Genomic DNA, 23,698 nt, shown 5'->3' with positions numbered 1-23,698 from the left:
CCAGCAAACTTAGTGTTCCTCAAATCAAACAGATAGGTGACATTTCAAAGGTCGCGTTGTTTACGCTTATTTCGATATTTATAAGTTTGACATTATAATGCCGGGTAATATAAACGAAACTAGTGACCAGCCACTAATGCGATGCCTGAGGGTTCACGGAACAAAGATATAGTTTTATACATTTAAGGTCTAATATTAGTACGGGGTTTTGAGTCAGATATACGATACGTTATTTGGCTTGATTATACATGAATTCTTAGCCCTGAAGCAGGTACGCCAATTTTAGATATCAAGGCAATCCGATCAATCTTGCCATTTTCAGAAATGTGATATTTGGCTCCTGTTAATGGATCAACGACACTAGGAGACCCTTTGTAGATAGGTGTATGCGTCGCTGCACAAAGGTCAAATTCAGCGTAGGGGTCGAAATCGAGTTCTACGGCATCATTGGCGATGGAATCAGCTTTGTCTTTGATTTTTCTAGCCTGTTCTGCCCTGGGGCCAGAGGTCACAATCTCCAAGAAGTCACCAGCAAAATAGGATGCCTGAACAAAGTTTTTGTGCTTGAAAGACTGCGACATTGCAACTTGTAAAGCGTTGCTTCTGTGTTGAGGGAACAATTTTACCCTGGTGAAATAGGACGCTAATTCTAGGTTGCGCTTGACATTGTCTGTGGTCAGAGAGCGACGTTCCAACTCGATAGACAAACCCAAGATGTAATTGCTAGCAGTTGAAAGAGCATTACGGGCAAGCTCTTCATCTTTCTCGTTATCCACAGCTAAGAGTATTACTGTGTAGATGACATCACGGAAGGTTTCCACAGCAGCTTCCAAATTATTAGCCTTAAAGAGTCGGAAGCCTTCATTCATTTTGTTCGTAACACAATTAACTCCAGAAACATACGGTAGACTGTTGGAATCGTCAGCATTTACATTGCTACGGATGTACCCAGTAATTGGAGGTAGTTCACTGGGAGTACCACACATATAAGTTCTGGCGCCTTCGTAGATATCGTTGAAACGAGATCTTAGGGGTTCAAAATTCACAACACCAGTTTGTTTATTTAATGCTTGAGCTGCAGCCTCATATGCACCAGCAGCAACAAATACAGCTGGTATCTTGGAATTCTTAACCCAGATGTTGTCATCGCCTGTAACAACCTCTTCATCTATAGCAGTCTCCTCTTGGATAGAATCATCGCCAATATTCAGGTCATTATCACCCATATCCCATGCATCTTCTTCACCAACAGCGTCTAAGTCTTCTAACAAATCAATTTCTGCATTTGCATCGACATCTAAAGCTTTCGCTTCGGTTTCTAAACTGGTATCTTCAAGTTCCAATTCCTCAATTTGACCCAAAACAGCTTTTTCAAAATATGAAAGATCAGCATCCGTTAACGGCCAGTTTTCGAATGGTTCCTGAAGAACAGATTGCTTTACGTATTTGGCCTCCGACATGGAATCAGGCAAAACAACATCCTTTTCATTAACTTCGGCCTGTTTCAAGATGTCAGCAGCAGCTTCTTGTTGCCCGTTAGCAACAGCAACAGCGTAGGCTAGAGGGGTGGAACCAGCTTTAGCAAAAAGACTGATTCTGTTATCAATAGAATTGCCATAAATTGTGTTTAAAAATAAGGCGGATATATCCCCACGTTGTTCAGCAATATTTTCCATTTTAGAAAGCTTGCCAGAATCACCCTTCAATAAGTACAAGAAAGACAACTTGTCAAGTTGCTTCAAGTTTTGATAGACTAACTCAACAATATTTAAATTCCCTTGGCTCAAAGCTTCCTTACCCAAACGTTCCCAAACAGCATCATTGTCTAGCTTATTTGCTTCTTCCAAAGCGACCGACAAGTTGCCATATTCCAAAGCCAAATCAAATCTAGTTTTGGGGTCTTCAACAAACTGCAGCGCGATTTCTGGATAGCCAGATTTTTGCAAGTAAGAAATAATATTTAGACCAACTAGGTTAGAGTTCTTAATAATCCGCAAGACTTCTGGGAAGTTTTTGTTTACCAAAGCCTTTTTGAATCTATATTCTGTGGGGTCAATTGTTAATATTTCAACGTCCCCATCGCGATTCAAAGCATATATTAACTTTCCATGGGCTTTAGTGACATATAAGGTCTTTTCCAAAGTCTTTATGATTCCACTATCACCATTTAATAAGCAATACTTAATATGGTTTAAGGTGGATAGAATCAGAACACCATTCTCATCCCATGCAGCAGATTTGATTCTGATTGTTTCATGGTTTGAAGTTGTTATTTCTAACTTTCTTGTGGCAATGGTCAAAGTATGCTTGCTCATTAGAGCAACATATTGTCCATCGGGGGACCAAACTGCATACTTCACATTCTTTAGCATAACCTCTGCAACTTTTTTACCTTGCTGAACGTCAAACAGGACAACAGATTTGGGTTGGAATATGAGAACTGCGCCTGGGCCACCATATACAATATCCTTCACAGTACCCTCTATTTTGATAGATTTTGTGACCCTGTTGTCCAATCCACGAACATCAATGGACTCGGTTGACTGATTATAAACAATATACCTGTTACGTGCCACGAAAGTTGCAAAGCTACCGTTGTCTTCAATTACGTTAGAAGCTTCAACTGCGCCAGTTGATTGTTTTGGTAACACACATAAAGCAAACTTGTTGCCATCTTTCGAAGTAGAATTCACTAGGATGGAGTGCTGAGATGGATTGTAAGAGATAGATTTGAAGGTATTATACGATCTCCCAATATTCTTCAACGACAAATATGGTAGGGAAGACACCTTTTTGTCGAAATCAAACATTTGTACCTGTTTTTCCTTGTTTACAAAATAGAGCTGGTTCTGATTGATTGCAGTTGGTGGTCTTTCACGGTCTAACTTAAAGATCATGATACCCGAATCATGAGCAGCACCAAACAAATTGATGTTTGGATGAGCTCTTACTAACCAGAATCTGTCTTGCTCCCTTTTAAATTGCTTTACAGGTGTCCTCCGGTCCAGGTCCCAAACTCTGATCGTAGAGTCCTCTCCAACAGAAATAATTAGATTTTGGTAAGGATGAAATATGACGCTGTCTACATTGTTCGAATGTCCTCTACACGTATCAACCTCCCACGCCTTTGTAGCGCTCATTCTCCATAATTTGACCTGACGATCATCAGATCCAGAGACAATCAAGGGCAGTGTAGGATGGAAAGAAGCCCAATTAACACCCCTCGTGTGTCCCTCTAAGATAAACTTCACAACACAATCACCGAAACCACCATCAAAAAGATTTTGTTGTGAAATAACTTCATCAAAGTTCTGAGATCCAGGAGCAGAATGCCGTTTTCTTAAACCGGAAATATCCCAAACCCTCACTGTCTCGTCAAGAGAAGCTGATATAACCAAATCTTCATTTGGATGGAATTGTGCGCACATTACAAAATGGTTATGACCAGTCAAACAAGCTATTTCCTTCCGATTTTGCCAATTCCAGATCCGAATAGTCTGATCATCTGATGCTGAAATTATCCAGGGCAACTCATTATGAAAGAATACGGTCCTCACATAATCTAAATGACCATGCAATGTAAATAAACACTTTCGTGAATCTAAAGACCACACCTTAACAGTATAATCGTCCCCACCGGAAACAAACAGTGGCTGTGTGGGATGAAAATCAACTCCACGCACAGGACCTTCATGATCTTCAAACCTGTGCAATAGCACACCCATTCTATAATCCCAAAGCTGAATTGTTGACGAAAATAATGCCACTAACACCCATGGTCTAGAAGGATGAAACGCAATAGCTTTCGCCCTCGTCGACTTAGATTCGAACTTTGTTAACATCTTCATGCTGAAAAACCTATTAACCTGTCCAAAAACGTGTAACAGTACCCTTTAAAGATACCTCGACCCTCTCTTAAGCAACCTAGTACCAACCTTCTTTATTGCTAAACAATTGGTGGTGGCGTAAACTCGAATTCCGCCTAAATCTTCCATTTCTTCCCAACCTGTCCTTTTTCCAATCTCCTGCCATAGTTTCATTACCCGGACAAGATGGACGACAGTGACGCTCGTTGGACGGTGACGGGGGATTGCATATAAACGAATATCAATAGAATATAAATGAATTCGTAGTGGGTCGAGCTCATGCTAAGTGAGATATAAGGTTTTACTTTTTATTTATATTGTTTATCGTAAAATGGAGTTACCTCTGTGTATTAGAAGTAATTGGTAGTGTGTATAGAGCCGTTTGATTACTAGAGACACGTTGAGACGGGAAAAGCACTATCAATCTGTCATTGTATTTAAAAAAAAAAGGATAATAAAATTATTGGATTTGTTTAGACCGATTAAGAGTCGATGCCAATAATTAACTGGTATTAGTTCCTCTTAGGTTAGAATTGTTGGTCAGATTATTCTTCTTGATATGTTTCTGCGATTTCTGGATATTTACCGGTGTTTAAGCCAGTTGATCTCCATGAGCTCAAATAGAACGGAGCATCGTGATACCACCGTAAGCTTTCTTCATTGTAAATACCATTTTTAGGTTCATATCCGTATGAGATTCTAAACGAGTCAATAGGTTTATTGCGTACTATCATGTTAGTTACATTTCCTATAATTTCTGGACAAAATTTGTTGTCGTATGGCGTTACGGTAACCCGTTTTACGGTAGCATATAGTTGGCCTTCTTTTATGATATCGGGAGAATGATCCCAGTCGATTAACCCTCCCGCCCACTGAATAGTACCTGTGGGGGCATCCGAAGTACCGGCTGGCCAGAGAGAAATCTGGAGAGTCATTGGTGTTTGTGGGTACTTGAATATACCTGCTGCAGGATCCCAGGTGTCCCTCTTAAATAATGTCCTAACAACACTTCCATCCACTAGCCAGTTTATGCGCTCACTATCCCAGTCGACTTCGTATATGTGAAACTCCTCAAAACTATCTGAAGGCAATGGGTGTTTCTGCATTTTGGAATGATCCAATTCACCTTGATAATAGTAATTGGTTTGAACCATTGTCAATTCTCCACCAATGAATTCAAAATCAATTTCATCCTGTGTCGATGACATGAAAACTATTGCCGTTATCACTCCAGTTCCCCTGCTGGTTCGCATTGTGACAGCGGCTCTCCCATAAAGAAAAGCCTTTGCAGACGTTATTAAGCTACCAGTTGTACCCTTTGGCATCCCAAGGATTAGATTTTCCGTTCTAAAATCTATACTTGTGAACCCACTGTGGGTAAAATCATAGTGCTCTAACATTTGTTCTGCAATTTCAGAATTAGAAGTAATTAAAAAATCAGGAAAGTGGATCAACCCTCTGCTATTCAAATCACTCTCTACAGCTGACATTTGAAACTTTTGCTCTTCATGATGAGTATTGTATAACTCTGGACTCATCTTACGCTCGAAACTCGTTGCCAACGTTGCTCGTTGCACAAAGTTAACAACCTCAGCAGCCTGCTCATGACTCCCTGAGCCTAACGCGGGCAATAAAGCAGGAATCGGCACACAACTTTTTATGTTGTATGAGGATTTGGGATTACAGCCAACTATACAGAGAGGACCACTGCCACATTGTCCATATTGTGAACAACATGGCCACATAAAAGGACATCGGGCATGCTCCGAACAAAAAATAGGCGGATTTGCTTTGAAAGGTTCCACATAGTTTGCTTTAACAAAAGCAACAATTAGAAATGTCAAATATGTGTAAAATGTTTTCATTTCGTGGATCTTGGGAGGCAATAAACTTACCTACTCGCTTCTTTTAGAGGTATAGGGGAATCGATCGATCCTGGATTTTTATAGAGTATCGAACAAACAGATCCCCGACGCTGACACAAAAAAGCTGAAGTGAGACATAAAAAAGTACAAGGTTTAAACGTTCCTTTATTAGCTAGATCCAAGTAGTGAAAGTAGTAAATAATAAAGACGATATGAGGTTTACTAATGCAGCATTAGTCCTCAAAGAGAGCATATGTTTTCTTGAAAGAAGCTAGGGAGATGCCAGCGGTTGCGATTTTCCGAAATCCTCAAGTTCTCACCTTCAAAATATTTTTTGTGCCTTATATATGAGTTGTATGATATTTTTGCAATTCTAATGCAAAAACTCATTGTTTGCTATGTTATGGATCTCATCTATTGAAAGTTCAGAGTAGAGTAACGACTTCATCTGACTAAATATACATAGTCATTGGCGCCTTATAAATAATTTTTTCCACCTATTGTGATCTGTCGTTTGGGTAAAAATCTGAATTATGCAACTGCCTTGTTAAATGCCATAATCCAAGGAATTTGTAAGTTTTTAACACCGGCATTGGAAATTGCTCGAAGGTGTCTATTCCGTTCCATAATGTGCTCGATAAAGGGCTCTCATCTCAACCCTTCCGCTTGCTGAGTTCATCAGAGGTGATTTATCCGGCTAATGCGGTTTTCAACCAAGATGCCCAAAGCAGAAAAGAGTTTATATAATAGAAACTAACTTTGCGCAGATATGTTTTAAATTTAAAACTTAACGCTGTATGTATGACGTATCCTTTCGACGAACCTGCAGGTATTAACGGTGCTGCTAACTGGGCCCCGCCAAAGCGCCGCGGTCCTATAAAACGAATATATCATACCACTCATCAAAACTAATGTCTCCTCGGTAGATAGTACACTGTCCATTTAGTATATACATAACCTGGTGTCCATTCACATATGATTTAAACAAATATCCTTTTTCCATGTTCCAGAACAAGGTTATCTGTTTTTTGTTATTGAATAATGGACGTACATATGCAACAGAAATCTCAAGATCTTACATACAACTGTTAAGGAGGTTGTAAGCAGCTTCTGTATTTTATCTACTTCGGCTTCCAATTAGGAACCCAATGGATCTGTAGAAAGGGTTACCAAAAGAGCTTTAACAGGCTTTCTTCGAGCCTGTTAACAACTTGTCGAGTTAAAGTTTACAAAACCGTTGAAGTTCTTGAAGAGCGGGGCGAAGCACTATATATAGTAGCAAAAAGTCGACAACTATTAGCCTCTTACCTTGCGTGCCCCACTGTTTTATTCAATATGCTGCCTACAATGACTTTGTCATTGAATGTCAGTTATTCTTTTTTTATCTTTGCTCATATTGATGATCTCAAAAAATGCTCTCGAGCGTGCAACATATTTTAAAACTGCTCGAGGACTCGGAATATCCTGCATATGTAAGGTGGAATTTTGGCGGCCTATAAAAAAGTACTAGAGATTTAACCCTGTTCAACACTGATAGTAGTAGTAGCCTGGATGGTTTGCAATTTATATTTATTCCAAGCAACAGTAGGTAAGTTTAGATGAGACTGTCTAATTTGTCCTATGCACTATTGGGAGCGACATTGGTCGAGTCATTGGTCATTGTAGACTCTAGCTTGGCGACAGCATGTATCTACTACCATAAAACGTTTGATTGGGGCTGTAACTCTCATTCTAATGGAATGAAAGCGTACAGATGTCGATGTTTGAATCGTAATTGGGTTGGAACTGTTACGAATTGTATTATTTCTAATTCCAATTCTACAAAAACTATTGATCATGCACTAAAGCATGTTGTGAGGAGATGTTTTGAAATGGGAGACGTAATTTACACCTTGGAGGATATGTATCAGGCATATGAGCAAAGTGTTGGGAGCCTGAGAGATCCAACTCCATTTGATCTAGATAATCCTGTTAATACGACACTTGCAGTGGATCATAAAGAATTTGATTGGTATTACATTAAATTCAAAGAATTCACGTCTTCTGTTGTCACATCGCAATGGTTTGGTTGGGGTCTAGTCTTCTATTGGTGTGCAGTTCTCGTAATTGCTACCTTGTTTAATTTTTTACATCGTTTTCTTCGGTGGTCTCCATTGAGAACTAATTGGATGAAGAAGCATATTATATTACCATCTGTCTATAAGGATTACCATGAAAGAACGTATCTGTTTGCAAAATTATTCCCTTTAGATTTCCCCACCAGGCTTCAATGGCTGGTAGTTGCAGGTTTTATCATTCAAACTGTTATTTCATGCTGTGTTGGATATAATGTGACCTTGCCACATCCTTACACAAACTCTCAGTGGTTTATGGATTTGGATCTGGTAAGTTATAGGGTTGATTTAATGAGCTTTTCGTTGTTTCCGGTTATCTATTTTTTTGGAATCCGCAATAATCCATTCATTCCATTGACAGGTATGGCCTATGCCACCTTCAGCTTTTATCATAAATGGTGTTCTTATGTTTGTTGTATGCTGGCATTTATACATTCAGTCATTTGGACGGTATATGCTTGTAGTGCTGAAGGTGGAGGCTATACGAAATTTTTGGCAACTTATTGGAACTGGGGTATTGTTGGAACGACCCTCATTGTCTTACTAGTCTTTCACAGTGATAAAATTATAAGAAGACTAACATATGAATTCTTCCTATTTTTGCACAAGGTTTTCAATATTCTTTTCATTGTTGCAATGTATTATCACGTTCGTACTTTAGGATGGCTCAACTGGGTCTGGTCAATGGTTTTCATAGTTAGCTTTGATAGATGTGCCAGAATAAGCCGCATTTTACTGTGTGGTGGTGTTCAGACTGCCAACTTGTCTGAAGTTGGTGGAGGAGTCATTAAAATGACCATCAAGAGGCCAAAGTACTTCAAGTACTACCCTGGGTCGTTTGTTTATGTTTACTTTTTAAGCTCCAAAGATCAATGGATATATCCGTTTCAATCACACCCATTTACAGTTATAAGTGCTTCGGAGTTCGGCAAGGACAAGCTTTATTTATACTTCAAGGCTCAAAAGGGTATCACTCAACGCCTGTTGGAAAGAATTTTAATATCTGAAAAGGATCAAATTAACTATAACCTACTTCTAGAGGGACCCTATGGTAATTCAATCCCAAACTTGACTTCATCTGACAGAAGGTACGTTGGTATTTCCGCTGGTCTGGGTGTTACTGCTGTCTACCCGCATTTTGCAAAATTATTGAAACATGAATCCCAGTTGAATCATTCTTTCTACTGGATTATTAACGATGTCTCATGTTTAACTTGGTTTGCCGAAGAGCTAAAGTACCTGGAATTGAGGAATTGTGATGTGCATATCATCTGCACTAAATCCCAAGAGTTTTTAGAAGAAACTAGTTCATTGGATATAAGTGCTCAAAAATGTCTTGATTCTTTCAGTATTGAATGGATATCCAACCGCCCCGACTTGAACTCATTCGTTGGGCAAGAAATTGATGTCTCTTCCAAACGCTCACAAGACTTGACCTTTATTAGTTGTGGTCCGTCTCTGTTCAATGATCACCTACGTCATGCGGCCAGATGTGGGATATCTAAAAGTTTGAAGATTGACGTTGACTTACAAGAAGAAAGCTTTACTTGGTAACTTTAATCGCCTCCTCTAAGTTTTATTAAAAGTTCATTTCCATACATAGTGTATATTAAATAGTACTCATGGTTAAAATTTAAAGGCCTAAGATTCTTCATCCTCCTGTAAAGATAATAGTTCCTTCCACTTACTAGTTAATTCCCTTAGGGTTTCGGTGTTCAGGCTTGCTTCTAAAATGTCAGTTGGAACATGATGTTCTGAGTGTTCCTTAGTCGCAAATCTACCGATATTGTGTTCTGTCATTAAGCGCAATTCAAAATCACTTCCGTCAACACGGTGGGTATTGTGTAGCTCATTCCAACCGAACATCAGTGAATCAGTTCTCCGTGAAAATGGGTTCATATCAATTAACCAAACTTTGTCGAATGCTCTTGGAATATAGAGGTCCACCACTATAGCTTGATCCTGAATTCTTGGCAATAAAACTTCATAAACAAACTTTTTAATCGAACCCTTCAATTTTTCCTTTAGCGTAGCAAGGTAGTCGTAGTAATTCAGGTCCCGTTGAGAGACACCCAATATCATGCCGTCCCGAATAAACACTCGAAACTCTAGGGCTGGATTTATATTAAACCATTCCCTGAGAATAAGTTCATACTCCACAGATCCTGCATGATTTCCCCCCTCCTCTGCAATACACTCTTCAAACGCATGATGCAGATCATACATAATATAGTTGGAGGCATTCAGCAGCAAATATACGTCGTTGACCTCGCTACATCTCATGCTGTTGTTTGGTAATATCCACGTGGCATCCTTTGGAGCCGACCAGTTCAACTTTGGCATCACTGATTTAAACTTTCCTATCACCTTCTTGAGCTGCTCGTGCAACTCTGGGAAAGCACTGAGCGGGTCTATCGTTGATTCATTTCCATCTGTGGAGTGCTTGTCATCATCCCGCTCATCCTTGGCATCCTCCCAGTCGCTATAGTCATTATCCACCGTCAGTTCCAAATCCTGATTATAGTATGAATTTTCCATCTTATCCATCGGTAGTTTAATACCATCCTGCTCCAGGTACTTAATAAAAGATATAGGAAGGGGCTTTATTATCTCTGCTCTTGGAGTATGACCTTTAAATTTACCATACCAATGAGAAAAGATACAGTTTTCGATCTGCTTTTTTGTAACAGGAATATCTACAGGTAAATTACACTCGTCATTCATTGATGATGATATCTGCAAACTCGAAAGGGACTACGATAACGTCTTTGCACTGGACATGTTTAAAGCGATGATCTCGATATTTCAATCGATGCCTTTCAACTATCACCATCTACGATATATATTTTTTCAGTGGCAAAAAGACAAAGTGAAATTATGTTAAAGTATTACCAGTTTAAGCTCTAGGAAGGTGATCAAAGCTTCTATAGATTGAAGCATTGGTGGTTCCTGTATTGTTCTGAATATGCCATCGAAGGTTACCGCTAGTAACGCTACATTCAATAATAGGGAAAAGCCTCAAGAGGTTCGCAAGGCAAATATCATTGCTGCGCGTGCTGTTGCAGATGCAATCCGTACTTCTCTGGGTCCAAAAGGAATGGACAAGATGATCAAGACTTCTCGTGCAGAGATTATTATATCTAATGATGGTCATACTATATTGCAGCAAATGGCGATCTTGCATCCTGTTGCGAAAATGTTGGTTGAAGTTTCAGGCGCTCAAGATGCTGAGGCGGGTGATGGTACTACTTCTGTTGTGATATTGACGGGTGCGTTGCTTGGAGCTGCTGATAAATTGTTGAACAAGGGCATTCATCCTACTATAATTGCAGAATCGTTCCAGCGTGCTGCAAAGAGATCTGTTGAGATTTTACTAAATATGTCTCATAAAATTTCTCTTCAAGATCGGGATGCTTTAGTGCGTGCTGCTGCCACTTCATTAAGCTCTAAGATTGTTAGTCAATATTCTTCGATCTTGGCTCCGCTAGCTGTTAATTGTGTTTTGAAGATTACTACTGAGGACTCCACGAATGTTGAATTAAACGACATACGTTTGATTAAGAAAGTTGGCGGTACCATCGATGAGACAGAGCTGGTTGATGGTGTTGTACTAACCCAGTCAGTTGTAAAAAATGCAGGCGGTCCAATTCGGATGGATAAGGCTAGGATTGCTTTGATCCAGTTTCAGATCTCTCCTCCAAAACCAGATACAGAGAATAACATTGTGGTTAATGATTACAGACAAATGGACAAGATCTTGAAGGAGGAGCGTGCATACTTGTTAAACATCTGTAAGAAGATCAAGAAGGCAAAATGTAATGTTCTATTGATTCAAAAGTCTATTTTGCGAGATGCTGTGAACGACCTAGCGCTACATTTCTTATCGAAACTGAACATTCTTGTAATTAAGGATATTGAGAGAGACGAGGTAGAGTTCTTGTCAAAAAGTTTAGGTTGCAGGCCTATCTCTGATATTGATTTGTTTACGGAAGATCGTTTGGGTTCTGCAGATTTATTGGAGGAAATTGACAGTGACGGTACCAAGATAGTTAAGATAACTGGTGTCAAGAGCCCTAATACCAAACCTACTGTTTCCTGTATTGTTCGCGGTGCTAACAATGTTGTTCTTGACGAGACTGAACGTTCGCTACATGATGCACTATGCGTTATACGTTGTTTGGTTAAAGAAAGAGCGCTGATTGCTGGCGGAGGTGCTCCTGAAATTGAGGTGTCCCGTACTTTAATGAAGGAAGCGCGTGCCTTGGAAGGTGTTGAGGCCTTTGTCTGGCAGGAATTTGCAGAAGCATTAGAAGTCATTCCAATTACCCTTGCCGAAAACGCAGGCTTGAATAGTATTAAGGTGATTACTGAACTTCGTTCTAGACATGAAAAAGGTGAAGCAAACGCTGGTATTTCAGTGAGACGTTCTGGTACTACTAATACATATGACGAACATATCTTACAGCCAGTTTTGGTCAGCACCAGCGCCATCACTTTGGCATCTGAATGTGTTAAATCAGTACTTCGTATCGACGATATTACCTTCAGTCGCTAGTGGACGCGTTTTTTGGCTGTCCACATCTAATTGTACATATAACATAGTTTTAAATACCAATATAAGGAGTGAACTAACGCCTTTCATAAAACATTAATAGCTTCGGCAGCACACAAATTCCATTACTATTTTGTCTTTCTAAGATATTTAACGGCATTCTTACTGAATATATAAGAGCAACCACTCCAGAGGGTGGTCACACCGACAAGATAACCAAAATAAGTAAATCCTTCGTGGACCCATGGCCAGTTATGCGTCTTTTCTGAAGTGCCGTCTTCGTCTTGAGAATTCAACATCATCAACAGCAACCCCCACCCTAGATATATCATCTGGAGAAATGTATTCCACTTGGAAATTACTGTCGGCTTAACTTCTGCACTTGGATATTTGAAAATATCCAAGTAACTGTTCCATGTAACCCTATTATATGCATGCTTCATGGTGGAATATCTATAGAAAAGGGCACTCACACCCAATAAAACATCCCTACCTAAAATAAGGCCAGCAATTGGCAATGGAATTAATTGAGGACCAGGAGGAAATGACAAGGAAAAGACCGTGATAATCACCAATATCTTATCCGCCATTGGGTCCAATATTGTACCAACAATTGATTTGGCCTTGTATTTCCTCGCCAGGTAACCGTCCAAGAAATCGGTGATGCATGAGTAAGTGAACAAACAAAATGCCGGTGTTAAATTCTGCGATAAAATGAAGTGACCAATAAACGGTGCAGTTGAAATCCTAGTCATCGTCAGAAAGTTTGGAACTGTCCATAGCGAAGACGATTGAGGGTACTTCTTAGGAATAGAGTTTTTGTAATGACCTTCGGAACCAGTTGAATATGCTCGTACAACTATGTTTCTAAATGGAGCACATCGATTGAAACTTCTAGGTATTATGGGCAAGTTAAACTGCCTAGGAAGCAGTAGGTGCTTCCACATTTCGATTAACAACAGCCTTGCACTTCCTAACTAGCTTTGTGAAAGCTCTAAGCAGGTTCATATACAATAAGATGAAAAAAAGCATGTTGAAATTTAGCACACACTTAGCCATAAACTACATTCTTAATAGATAGTGAGAAGATCGAACATACACTGTTACTAATATTCTCTTCCAATATATGCTGATAGATTTAATACACTGTCGTAGGAAATTTGAATATTCAGCAAATGTATTGAGTTACCAACTGATGCGGTGATTTAGAGATGAGCTTTAGTATTATACCCAACGGAATTTTTCTTTTTCAAAATCGTAGTAATCAGTCAGTTCATGTCCTAGTATTTAGACTATAATGAAGGTGTAGTCTGACACGTTACGTTTGCTATAGTTTCAGTTAGGTATAAATATCAGATACTAGTACTGATTTATTGGATTGCTAGCTCCTCCTGAATAGAATTTTCGTTAACTTTACTGATTTTTGACCAGCAACTGTAAAAATGAATGTGTATATCTATAATGGTCCTGGTACTAGTTCAGAGTCGGTTAGTCAAACAGTTACCATCCTACGGCATTTCTTAGAACCATATTATGCGGTTTCTACGATATCCCCAAGGTCTCTTAGCAACGAGGCATGGTATTCAAAAACGTCAGCTCTGGTTTTTCCTGGTGGTGCAGACATACCATATGTTAAGGCTTGCAAATCTGCTACTGCATTAATCAAGAAGTTTGTGTCTAAGCAAGGCGGAATATATATTGGTATCTGTGCTGGTAGTTATTTTGGTAGTGGTCGTGTGGAATTTGATGTGGATGGACCTTTGGGGGTTGTTGGGAATAGAGATCTGCAGTTCTTTCCAGGTATTGCTAGGGGACCTGCATTCAGGGGATTTGAATATAATTCTGAAGCAGGTGCTCGGGCCCCAATTTTGAAGCCTTCTAATGCTGATGGAGAAGAGTTTGCTGTGTATTTTAATGGTGGGCCAGTCTTTGTTGATGCACATAAGTATGCAAATGTTGAAATATTGGCCGAATATCAAGAAGACTTGGATGTTCCATGTTCTGACGACATCGATTCTGCGCAAATCCCTAGTGCAGCATCAGTCATACTATGTAAGGTTGGAAAGGGTAAGGCACTATTGTCAGGGGCTCATTTTGAGTTCAATCCTGGGCTATTAATGACATCCCAGAGGAAAGATGATAAACGTAAAATTATTGATACTTTGAAGGAGCATGAAAAAGCTAGGTTGGCTTTCTTAAGAGAAATTCTGATTAAGGCTGGTTTACGTTTTAATACTAGTAGGTTATCTTCTCAAATTCCAAGTTTAACGCCACTTGTCGCCTGCTCGGTGCATAATGGGCAACTACTTCATCAATTTGCTGAGTCCCTTAAGGGTGAGTCTACAAAAGAAGGTAATAGATTTGAATTCAAAAGCAATGCCGACACCTTTCATCTGTACCAGGGGTTCTCGGCTTATGAATCTACTCGAGATGATTTAAGAGACAAGGACCTAAATATTGTCATTAAGCCACTTCTTATTGGTACAGATCATGACATGTTGCCATCACCTGCATTAACACCTAACTTCGACATAAAAAAGTATTTCGACAATCTGAATGCTGATACATCACTAGGCTCCATACTTCTTTATGGAGAAGTTGTAACTTCCACGAGCACATTATTAGACTCGAACAAAACATTACTTCATAAGATGCCGGAGAACTCCGTTTTATTTGTTAGTACCTTGCAGGTTGCTGGAAGAGGGCGTGGAAATAATGTTTGGGTTAATCCAAGAGGTGTTTCTGCCTCAACTGTTTGCATTAACTTACCAGTTGTATCTCCTAGGACTGGCGATAAAATTTCAATTGCTTTTGTGCAATACCTGTCCATGCTCGCGTATTGCGAAGCTATCTTATCATATGCTCCCGGTTTTGAGGATATTCCTATAAGAATTAAGTGGCCCAATGATATGTACGCATTAGACCCAGAATATTACCGCAGAAATGATATCAAATTGGTTGGTAAGGGCATAAAGTCGAATATTATACCTCTTTCTGAAGTTGAACGTGTGTACGTAAAAATATCGGGCATGCTTGTAAATTCCAACTTCATAAACAACAAATACTCTTTGCTGATAGGTTGTGGTATTAACTTATTTAATGAAGCTCCAACAACTTCAGTGATGACTTGGGTGAACATTTTGAATAAGGAACGCGCTTTGGTTGACTTGGATCCGTTGCCGAAGATTGAAATTGAAAGGTTATTGGCTTTATACATGACGAAATTGGGTAGTTTAATTTCGGACTTTATAAACTATGGTCCCAAATTAGCATTGCCAAGATATTATCGACTATGGTTACATTCTGGTCAAATTGTTCACTTACAAGATTACAACAATACTAGAGCAATGATTACGGGAATTACTTCTGACTATGGATTGCTTATTGCTAGGGAATTAAAACAAGGGAGCGATAATGAATTTACAGGTTTAGAATATACCTTACAACCAGATGGAAATTCTTTCGATATATTTAAGGGATTGATTTCCAAGAAGCTGACTTAGATAAAAGTCATTGGGACAGGTTGGCAGCGACCATAGTCTGTTAACTGTAGATAAAACACAAAACATTAAAAATACATATTTACGTTAGTTGGTTAGAGAAATGCTATAACATACAGAAGTTCATAAGCGAGAAATCTATCTCATTTTTATTAGTTTTTTTTGTTTCTGCAAGAAATTTCCGTGGTCTAGACTCCTTTGTCCTGACAACTCATCATTTATATCCACTCTCATCCTTCTTTGGTTCATTATTAGAAGAGCTTGGCGAATAAGATGGAGAACGTGGGCTATATTGCGGAGATGCCCCAGTATAAGATGGAGAAGTAGGTGAATATGATGGGGAAGTAGGTGAATATGATGGAGAAGTAGGTGAATATGATGGGGAAGTAGGTGAGTATGATGGGGAAGTAGGTGAGTATGATGGGGAAGTAGGTGAGTACGAAGGTGAAGTGGGCGAGTAGGATGGAGAGGTTGGAGAGTAACTTGGAGAGGTTGGAGAGTAACTTGGAGAGGTTGGAGAGTAGCTTGGGGACGTAGGTGAGTAGCTTGGGGACGTAGGTGAGTAGCTTGGAGATGTAGGAGAGTAGCTTGGAGATGTAGGTGAATATGAAGGTGACGTAGGCGAATAACTTGGAGATGTAGGTGAGTAACTTGGAGATGTAGGTGAATATGAAGGTGACGTAGGCGAATAACTTGGAGATGTAGGTGAGTAACTTGGAGATGTAGGTGAATATGAAGGTGACGTAGGCGAATAACTTGGAGAGGTAGGAGAATAACTTGGAGAAGTAGGGGAATAAGCTGGTGAAGTAAGTGAAAACCCTGGGGATGAAGCATCTCCGAATCCAGGAGATGTCGGGCCATTTCCATATCCACCGAAAGGAGATGTTGTATTGCCATACTCCGCGCCACCATAAGCGGTAAACCCACCGGACATGGCATCAGAACCTCCAGCCTCGACCAATGGAGAAAACATTAATTCATCCTTTATATCGACTTGAGTATTAACCAACCCAGAATCACTATTATACGGAGTGGAACCACCATCCTTGCCATCGATAGCTGTAGTCAACTTCTGCTCAGGCATATATTTGATCAACGATTCATCATCAATCATCACATCAAAGGCACCAGTGCCAATTGGAGCCATTTGACCCAAGATGACATTCTCTGATACACCATTACAGTCATCTAATTCAGCAGATGCACCAGCTTCGAATAAAATCTCCACAGTTTCCTCGAAAGAACACCTCATTAAAGCACCGGTATCTGCCCTATTAAAACCATGACGAGTCACAGACATCAAGAAGCCTTGAGAAGTCATCACATCCACCAATAACGCCATGTGCCGGTAATTCACATAAGAACCATCAGACGCAATAACATTGTAGACTTCTCTGTACAACGCAGCCCGGCCTGCTTCAATTCCTAAGACGTTCATGATATCAATGAAGGAATTGGTATAAATACGGGTGGGGTCCACACCAGGAACAGTCATTACCTCAGACAAATTCACACCATCTGTCTCCAAAACCCATTCAGGAACCTTGTGGTATTCTCCTGTCTCATTCGGAACCTTACGATCATACTTCATCATAACAACACGGGTAATATCTTGAACACCACGTAAAGTAATACTTTCTAGCATAGTGTTTTCAATCTTTTTTAACATATGATCCTCTTCCGCCTCAGCTTCGGCATCCAACGTTTTTGGATCACGAACAACACGACAACGGATAATTAAGTTTTCTGCGTTATCTTCCGACCAAATAACAAATAGATCATTTTTGAAAGTTTCCTTAATCTTCTCACCAACTTGGCCCATAGTTAAATCTTTATCATTCATAGCGGCACGATCTAATTCCAAACGTAGTAACCATGGAGATTGATGCTTTAATGAGTTTTCCGTCTCTTCATCCATTAAGGAAAAGTGCAATTGAATGATTTCTTCGTCTTCTTCAATAACAGTCGAACTTGGATCTGGATCGTAGTATATTTCGGAAGAGACAGTAACACTTTTAAGAGTTGTGTGTTCAATGGCAGATCTAATTAGCTTTGCTTTTTCTTGATCAGCCGCATAGTCTTCATTTAAGTAAACAGTCAATGAAGGGGTCTTCATATTTTTTGCAACATTCAAGATTTCCTTTAAACGGGGAACACCAGAAGTAACTTTTTTGGAGGCAACACCGGCAAAATGAAATGTGTTCAAAGTCATTTGCGTCGCAGGTTCACCAATAGATTGTGCAGCTAGAACACCCACCATCTCGCCCGGATGTACTATGGACCTTAAGAATTGTGCCTCGATATTGTTCAAAACCCATTGAAATGTTTGTTTGGTTAACCTGTATTCAGTGAGAACCCTACGGGTAGCTAAACGAGATCTTACCAAGGAACAGAATAATGTCACAGCATTTTCTTGAGCTTCTTTTAATATGTTAGAGCTACCACGTAAGACAAGAAGGTTATCTTGTAACTTCCGTACACCGAGTACAACATCTTTGATAGTCAAGTCGGTCGGCTTAGTTGTGTCTATACGGAAGGTTTGTTGGGCATTCTGAATGATACGCCTAATATTAACAGGTAACGGCCAATTATGTTCACCATCTAAAAATACAGATCTCAGCAATTGACGGTCTTGAACAAGCTGTTTATATTCTTCATCTAACATATTCTGCAATTTTAAATCTCCCATAATTTCAGTTGCAGATTCTAAAAGTGAAGGATCTAATCCATATTCCGGATTCAATAGATCAATTCTGTAACGTTTTTCAAATGCCAAATCAGAACCTGGTATGGTATCAATCGACTGCTTTTCAATATGCGAAGCATCCATACCATCTTCACCATAGACAAACTGGATAATATTACCCAATGAATTTCTAGTTGTACCATCATAATGAACCATGATATCCTCCAACGCTTTAACCAACCTACGCTGGATATAACCTGTTTCGGCGGTTTTAACGGCAGTATCAATTAAACCTTCACGACCACCCATAGCATGGAAAAAGAATTCTTGGGGGGTTAGACCTCTTAAATAAGAGTTTTCAACAAAACCCTTTGATTCCGGAGAATAATCATCCTTGGAAAAGTGTGGTAAAGTACGATCAGCAAAACCAAATGCTATACGTTTACCTTCCACAGATTGTTGACCAACACAAGCAGACATTTGAGCAATATTAATAAAAGAACCTTTAGAACCAGCACTAACCATCTGTTTAACGTTATTCAAATCCCTTAGGTTGAGCTCTGCAGAACGGCCGGCTTTATCTCTAGCTTCGTTTAAGAAACGTACGACATTATCTTCAAAAGACTCACGTAACGTCATACCATGCTTCGCTGTTAACAAATTAGCCTGAGCTTCCTTAGTGACCTCCTGGACACGCTTCTTAGCAAGAGCAATAGCCTCTGTAATTTCCCTCATAGTCTTTTCATCGGCAATAGTGTCTCCAATACCAATCGAAAATCCGTTGTGTAATAACCAATAGTTCACAACTTTTTGAATATTACCAAATAATTTGGCACATACTTGAGGGCCCTTTTCTCTAGTAACAACGTGAATTAAACCACCGCTAGAGGAGCCAACAGTTTTTTTGTCGACGACGCCAAATATTATCTGACCATCTATAATCAACATACCATTGTCTTTGGGTGATAGGTATGTGGTTCCCTCGTCAAAACGCTGCAAATGAATACCATTTGGGATAGCCATAGATAGTAGCTGCTTGCCTGACCATAATGGCTTTGGTTTTAAAATAGTTGGTTTAGGAATCACACCATCCCAATCTGGAATCCAATAGAGCATATTCAATACTTGATCTAACTCAATGAAGGTATCTCTTAATGTCATTTTACGGATACCACACAACGTGTCTTGCACAATGCCCATACAGGGTTTATTAGATTGAGGAGATACAATTTGTTGTGGAACCGCACATAATTGAGACAACTCAGCTCTCGTTTCCTCTGATTGGGGTACATGCAAGTTCATTTCATCACCATCAAAATCTGCATTATATGGGGAAGTGACGGATAGGTTCAACCTAAACGTAGAATAGGGCATTACTTTAACCCTATGAGCCATCATAGACATCTTGTGCAATGACGGCTGACGATTGAATAATACGGGGTCATTGTCAATAATATGACGTTCAACCTTCCAGCCATACTGTAGCTGAATGTCACCAGCACGCTTGCTATACCGCAAGTCGATACGATCACCATTGTCACGAATAACATATTTCGCTCCAGGGTGTTCGTTAGGGCCATTACGGACCAACTGTGTTAGACGGTCAATATTATAAGGCGTGACCACCTCTGGATATGTTAAAGTCTTAGCGATAGATTTAGGAACACCAACCTGGTCCAAGTCCAGATTAGGATCACCAGAAATAACCGTACGCGCAGAAAAATCAACACGCTTTCCCATAAGATTTCCCCTAATACGGCCTTCCTTACCCTTCAAACGAGCACGAATAGATTTAATTGGACGTCCAGATTTCTGAACAGCTTGTGGTTGTCCGGCGATATCGTTATCCATGTAGGTTGCAACGTGAAACTGTAGTAAAGATTCCGACTCTTGAATTACGTGCTGGGGTGAACCATTTATTTCTAATCTTTGAACATTGATGTTAGCCTTCAATATGTCACCTAATTTGTAAGTCAAGTCATCCTCACCTCTTTGGGATTCATTAAAAGAAATAGATGGGCGTACTGGAGGTGGGGGAACTGGAAGAACAGTCAAAATCATCCATTCGGGACGGGCGAAATCCTCATTAAAACCCAACCTCAAAGAATCCTCGGGAGTTATGTGCTTGAAAACATTTAGAATTTCTTCTGCAGATAGAATGCGCTTCTCAGGCTGATCACTGTCCTCAGAGTTTTTATCTTTTTTCCATGTACCAACCAGGGAGAGACCATCTTTACGAATGCTCGGCTGTGCATTACCACAACCACCTCTGGATATATACTTGCTTGGATCGTCCTCCGATGGTACTTCTGTATCACAGACCATTTTAGATTTACATAGGGACCACACAGCGTTAAATCTCCTCTTTGGATCTTTGATTTTGATAGCCTGTCTCATCAACTCATTGTATTCATCTAATAGTAGTTTACCGCAATGCATACAGACACATTCACACACTTTTTTAATTTTAGATATGAACCCAATGTGGAAAACTGGCTTTGCCAATTCAATATGACCAAAGTGACCTGGACAGTCGTTCATTCCCTCTCCACAAGTCTGACACTTGTAGTTACGGTCAATGGATCCCAAACGAGGATCATTCAATCCACCCACCTTAGCCCTCATTTGCGTCTCATCCATAGTCTCTGGGAATTCAATTTTGGCTACAGAAATGGCACGGACTTCTTCCGGCGAGAACAGCCCAAATTGGACTTCCTTAATAGTACGTAACGGCGCACTGGAATACGGGAAATCAACCATTGGTAATAATAATAGTAGATACTATCACAGATGCAATAAAAGGATATTATTCTTGAGATAGTTTGCAGGAGCTTGTATCAAGAAAATAAAAAATAAAAGTCAGTGTATTAAAAATTTTTTTGTCAATTTTTGGCTTTTTGAAGAGTTGTAAAATAGTACAGATATATTTGTATCTCAAGTGAAATAAAAGAATGCAACGAGTTTATGTTTTTTTGTACCAATAGCTCTGCAAGAAAGCTTTCAGATTAATACTCTCCAAATATTAACCAAGTCTTAGTACCGAGAATTGAAATAATAATAAAAACCTCCTGTTAAAATGGAGAGAGTGGTACACGCTAATTCAGTTGCAGCAACAGCAGCTTTGAATCCTTCTAATATCAGGAAAACAATTCCCGTTCTTTTTCCCTGGCTATTCAACTAGTATTGAGAGACCTTAGTAGATACGCTGCGAATGGCGTGCGATGATAATTTCTGTCAGAAAATTCCTCAAATCAATCAAAAAGTCGAAAATAAAAACCGAACCCTAAACCAGCAGCAAGACCCAATCTAGTATTCCTTCAAGATAGCTCAAAAATAGAGTTCAAAGAACGGTACCCCTTTGTTTTGCAGATGTTTTGCCTTTATAGCGTTTTTGTTTGGGAAACCCGGAACTGCTTCAATTGCTATTTAAGCAAAACCTTATTTATATGATATTAATTGAAGAAGAAAACAACCCCCACAGGTAAGCAGCAAAGAAAGGTAATACTCAGATAAAGGAAGAAACAAAGAGTATACAAGCCTTAGAAGGTCAAAAACTGTATGTCTCTAAGTACTATAGATTGTTGATACATAACTGAACACACTGTTTTGTTGAAGCTGTTTGCCACCGACAAAAAAAATTTTTCACTGCTTCGTAGTTCATGATATTGATGAACCTTAAAAGAGCTTCAAGATTTGTAGTAATTCGTGTTTTACAAAAGGGCCTGCAGCTGCGAGCTGGGACAGTATTATATATCTTCTGGTGCTATTCAGGGGGTTGCATGATGTTGTTCCAGCCAAATTATTTTTCTATTTTTTCTTTCTTTCTTGGTTAGGAGAACATCTTTGAAAGCGACTTCTTCTGTTGTGCAAGCTGGAGCTGTTTTAGTTTCTTGGCATCAGAGATGGCTTTCATGACGGCTGCGTCACCAGCTTGGTAGGTGGCAGCTAATTCGAGGTCTGTGAGGGCCATTTCGGGGTCTTTGAGGTGATAGTAAGCTAGACCACGGCGGTAAAGAGCCTTGGCTTTAGCCTTGTCGTCCGCGTTAGTTCCGTGGAGGACCTTGGTGGCTGCGGGGAGAACCTTGGCGTACTCTTGTGACTTCAATGCACTGATGGAGATGTTGAGCTGGATAGAAGTCTTCAGTTTTCCAATAGTCTGTGTGTCTTCATTGGACAGTTCCTCTGGGAAGTAGTCATCGAGAAAACCCGCGCACTTTTCGTATTTGGCGGTAGCAACGGGATAGTTTTGGGATTTGAACTGGGCTGTACCGATCTCCTTGACTGTTTCAACGGCTTTCATAACACTGGCGAAACTGTTTATGTCGATCTTGTCGTCATCTGCCAAGTTTTCCTCGTAATTGTCGCCATATTCGTCGGCGGGTGTTTGCTCCACATCCGCAGGCACCTGGTAGTCGTTAGGAAGCACACCACAGTCCTCAATTCTGACCTCCTGTTCCGGTTTATCAGATCCGGTTGTCTTTTGCTTCTCAATCAGGCGAACAACCCGCTTGCCCTGGATTACCTCGCCAAACACGACGTGCTTCCCATCCAAGTGTGGTGTAGGCCCACAGGTGATGAAACACTGCGACCCGTTAGTGTTGGGCCCTGCGTTGGCCATCGACAACAAAAACGGCTTTTCATGTTTCAATTGGAAGTTCTCGTCCTCGAACTTCTCGCCGTAGATCGACTCGCCGCCCGTACCATCAAAGTTGGTAAAGTCGCCAAACTGACACATAAACCCCTTGATCACTCTATGGAAAATAGAACCCTTATAACCTAACGGCACATCGGGCCTGGTCTTACACATCCCTGACTTGCCCTCGCACAACTTATAGAAGTTCTCTGTGGTTTTTGGCACCACATCATTGTACAACTCGAACACAATACGCCCCACAGCCTTGCCGCCAATGGAAATGTCGAAGTAACTCTTGTTTCTGTCGCTCATAGTATATGTACTGGATAGGAAGAATGCTCTATTGGATGTTTTCCGTGCACTTTAGAGAGGGAAGGGGGACGTGACACGTCCGTTAGTTCTACCGCTCACAACTTGATGTTATATAGACGAAAAAATATCCTTCCAGATCTCATGCCTCATGGAATTTACTAGAAGTAAAA

The 23,698-nt window shown here is 40.0% G+C and overlaps 9 protein-coding genes across 9 annotated transcripts; 3 read left to right on the top strand and 6 right to left on the bottom strand.

Moving 5' to 3' along the window:
* Window positions 1-242: 242 nt before the first annotated feature.
* On the bottom strand, window positions 243-3,848 carry COP1 (coatomer subunit alpha; the record flags this gene model as incomplete). The annotated part of the gene is made up of 1 exon (XM_003648137.1): window positions 243-3,848. One exon carries the CDS (start codon window positions 3,846-3,848, stop codon window positions 243-245), a length of 3,606 nt encoding a protein of 1,201 aa, XP_003648185.1.
* Window positions 3,849-4,411: 563 nt separating this feature from the next.
* On the bottom strand, window positions 4,412-5,731 carry CRR1 (putative glycosylase; the record flags this gene model as incomplete). The annotated part of the gene is made up of 1 exon (XM_003648136.1): window positions 4,412-5,731. One exon carries the CDS (start codon window positions 5,729-5,731, stop codon window positions 4,412-4,414), a length of 1,320 nt encoding a protein of 439 aa, XP_003648184.1.
* Window positions 5,732-7,329: 1,598 nt separating this feature from the next.
* On the top strand, window positions 7,330-9,399 carry FRE1 (ferric/cupric-chelate reductase; the record flags this gene model as incomplete). Its single annotated transcript, XM_003648135.1, has 1 exon — window positions 7,330-9,399. One exon carries the CDS (start codon window positions 7,330-7,332, stop codon window positions 9,397-9,399), a length of 2,070 nt encoding a protein of 689 aa, XP_003648183.1.
* Window positions 9,400-9,486: 87 nt separating this feature from the next.
* Window positions 9,487-10,569, bottom strand: CDC123 (cell proliferation protein CDC123; the record flags this gene model as incomplete). Its single annotated transcript, XM_003648134.1, has 1 exon — window positions 9,487-10,569. One exon carries the CDS (start codon window positions 10,567-10,569, stop codon window positions 9,487-9,489), a length of 1,083 nt encoding a protein of 360 aa, XP_003648182.1.
* A 241-nt stretch (window positions 10,570-10,810) lies between these two features.
* Window positions 10,811-12,400, top strand: CCT4 (chaperonin-containing T-complex subunit CCT4; the record flags this gene model as incomplete). The annotated part of the gene is made up of 1 exon (XM_003648133.1): window positions 10,811-12,400. The coding sequence occupies one exon, from the start codon at window positions 10,811-10,813 to the stop codon at window positions 12,398-12,400; it is 1,590 nt and encodes a 529-aa protein (XP_003648181.1).
* A 125-nt stretch (window positions 12,401-12,525) lies between these two features.
* Window positions 12,526-13,344, bottom strand: CRD1 (cardiolipin synthase; the record flags this gene model as incomplete). The annotated part of the gene is made up of 1 exon (XM_003648132.1): window positions 12,526-13,344. One exon carries the CDS (start codon window positions 13,342-13,344, stop codon window positions 12,526-12,528), a length of 819 nt encoding a protein of 272 aa, XP_003648180.1.
* A 495-nt stretch (window positions 13,345-13,839) lies between these two features.
* BPL1 (biotin--[acetyl-CoA-carboxylase] ligase BPL1) lies at window positions 13,840-15,900 on the top strand (the record flags this gene model as incomplete). The annotated part of the gene is made up of 1 exon (XM_003648131.1): window positions 13,840-15,900. One exon carries the CDS (start codon window positions 13,840-13,842, stop codon window positions 15,898-15,900), a length of 2,061 nt encoding a protein of 686 aa, XP_003648179.1.
* Window positions 15,901-16,111: 211 nt separating this feature from the next.
* RPO21 (DNA-directed RNA polymerase II subunit RPB1) lies at window positions 16,112-21,343 on the bottom strand (the record flags this gene model as incomplete). Its single annotated transcript, XM_003648130.1, has 1 exon — window positions 16,112-21,343. The coding sequence occupies one exon, from the start codon at window positions 21,341-21,343 to the stop codon at window positions 16,112-16,114; it is 5,232 nt and encodes a 1,743-aa protein (XP_003648178.1).
* A 1,069-nt stretch (window positions 21,344-22,412) lies between these two features.
* Window positions 22,413-23,528, bottom strand: CPR6 (peptidylprolyl isomerase CPR6; the record flags this gene model as incomplete). The annotated part of the gene is made up of 1 exon (XM_003648129.1): window positions 22,413-23,528. The coding sequence occupies one exon, from the start codon at window positions 23,526-23,528 to the stop codon at window positions 22,413-22,415; it is 1,116 nt and encodes a 371-aa protein (XP_003648177.1).
* Between the last annotated feature and the right edge of the window lie 170 nt (window positions 23,529-23,698).

The sequence above is a fragment of the Eremothecium cymbalariae genome, chromosome 8 (genome assembly GCF_000235365.1).
Source record: "Eremothecium cymbalariae DBVPG#7215 chromosome 8, complete sequence".
In the NCBI taxonomy this organism is placed as follows: Eukaryota; Fungi; Ascomycota; class Saccharomycetes; order Saccharomycetales; family Saccharomycetaceae; genus Eremothecium; species Eremothecium cymbalariae.
The sequence above is the reverse complement of the archived record's forward strand: the minus strand, read 5'-3'. Positions and strand labels throughout refer to the sequence as shown.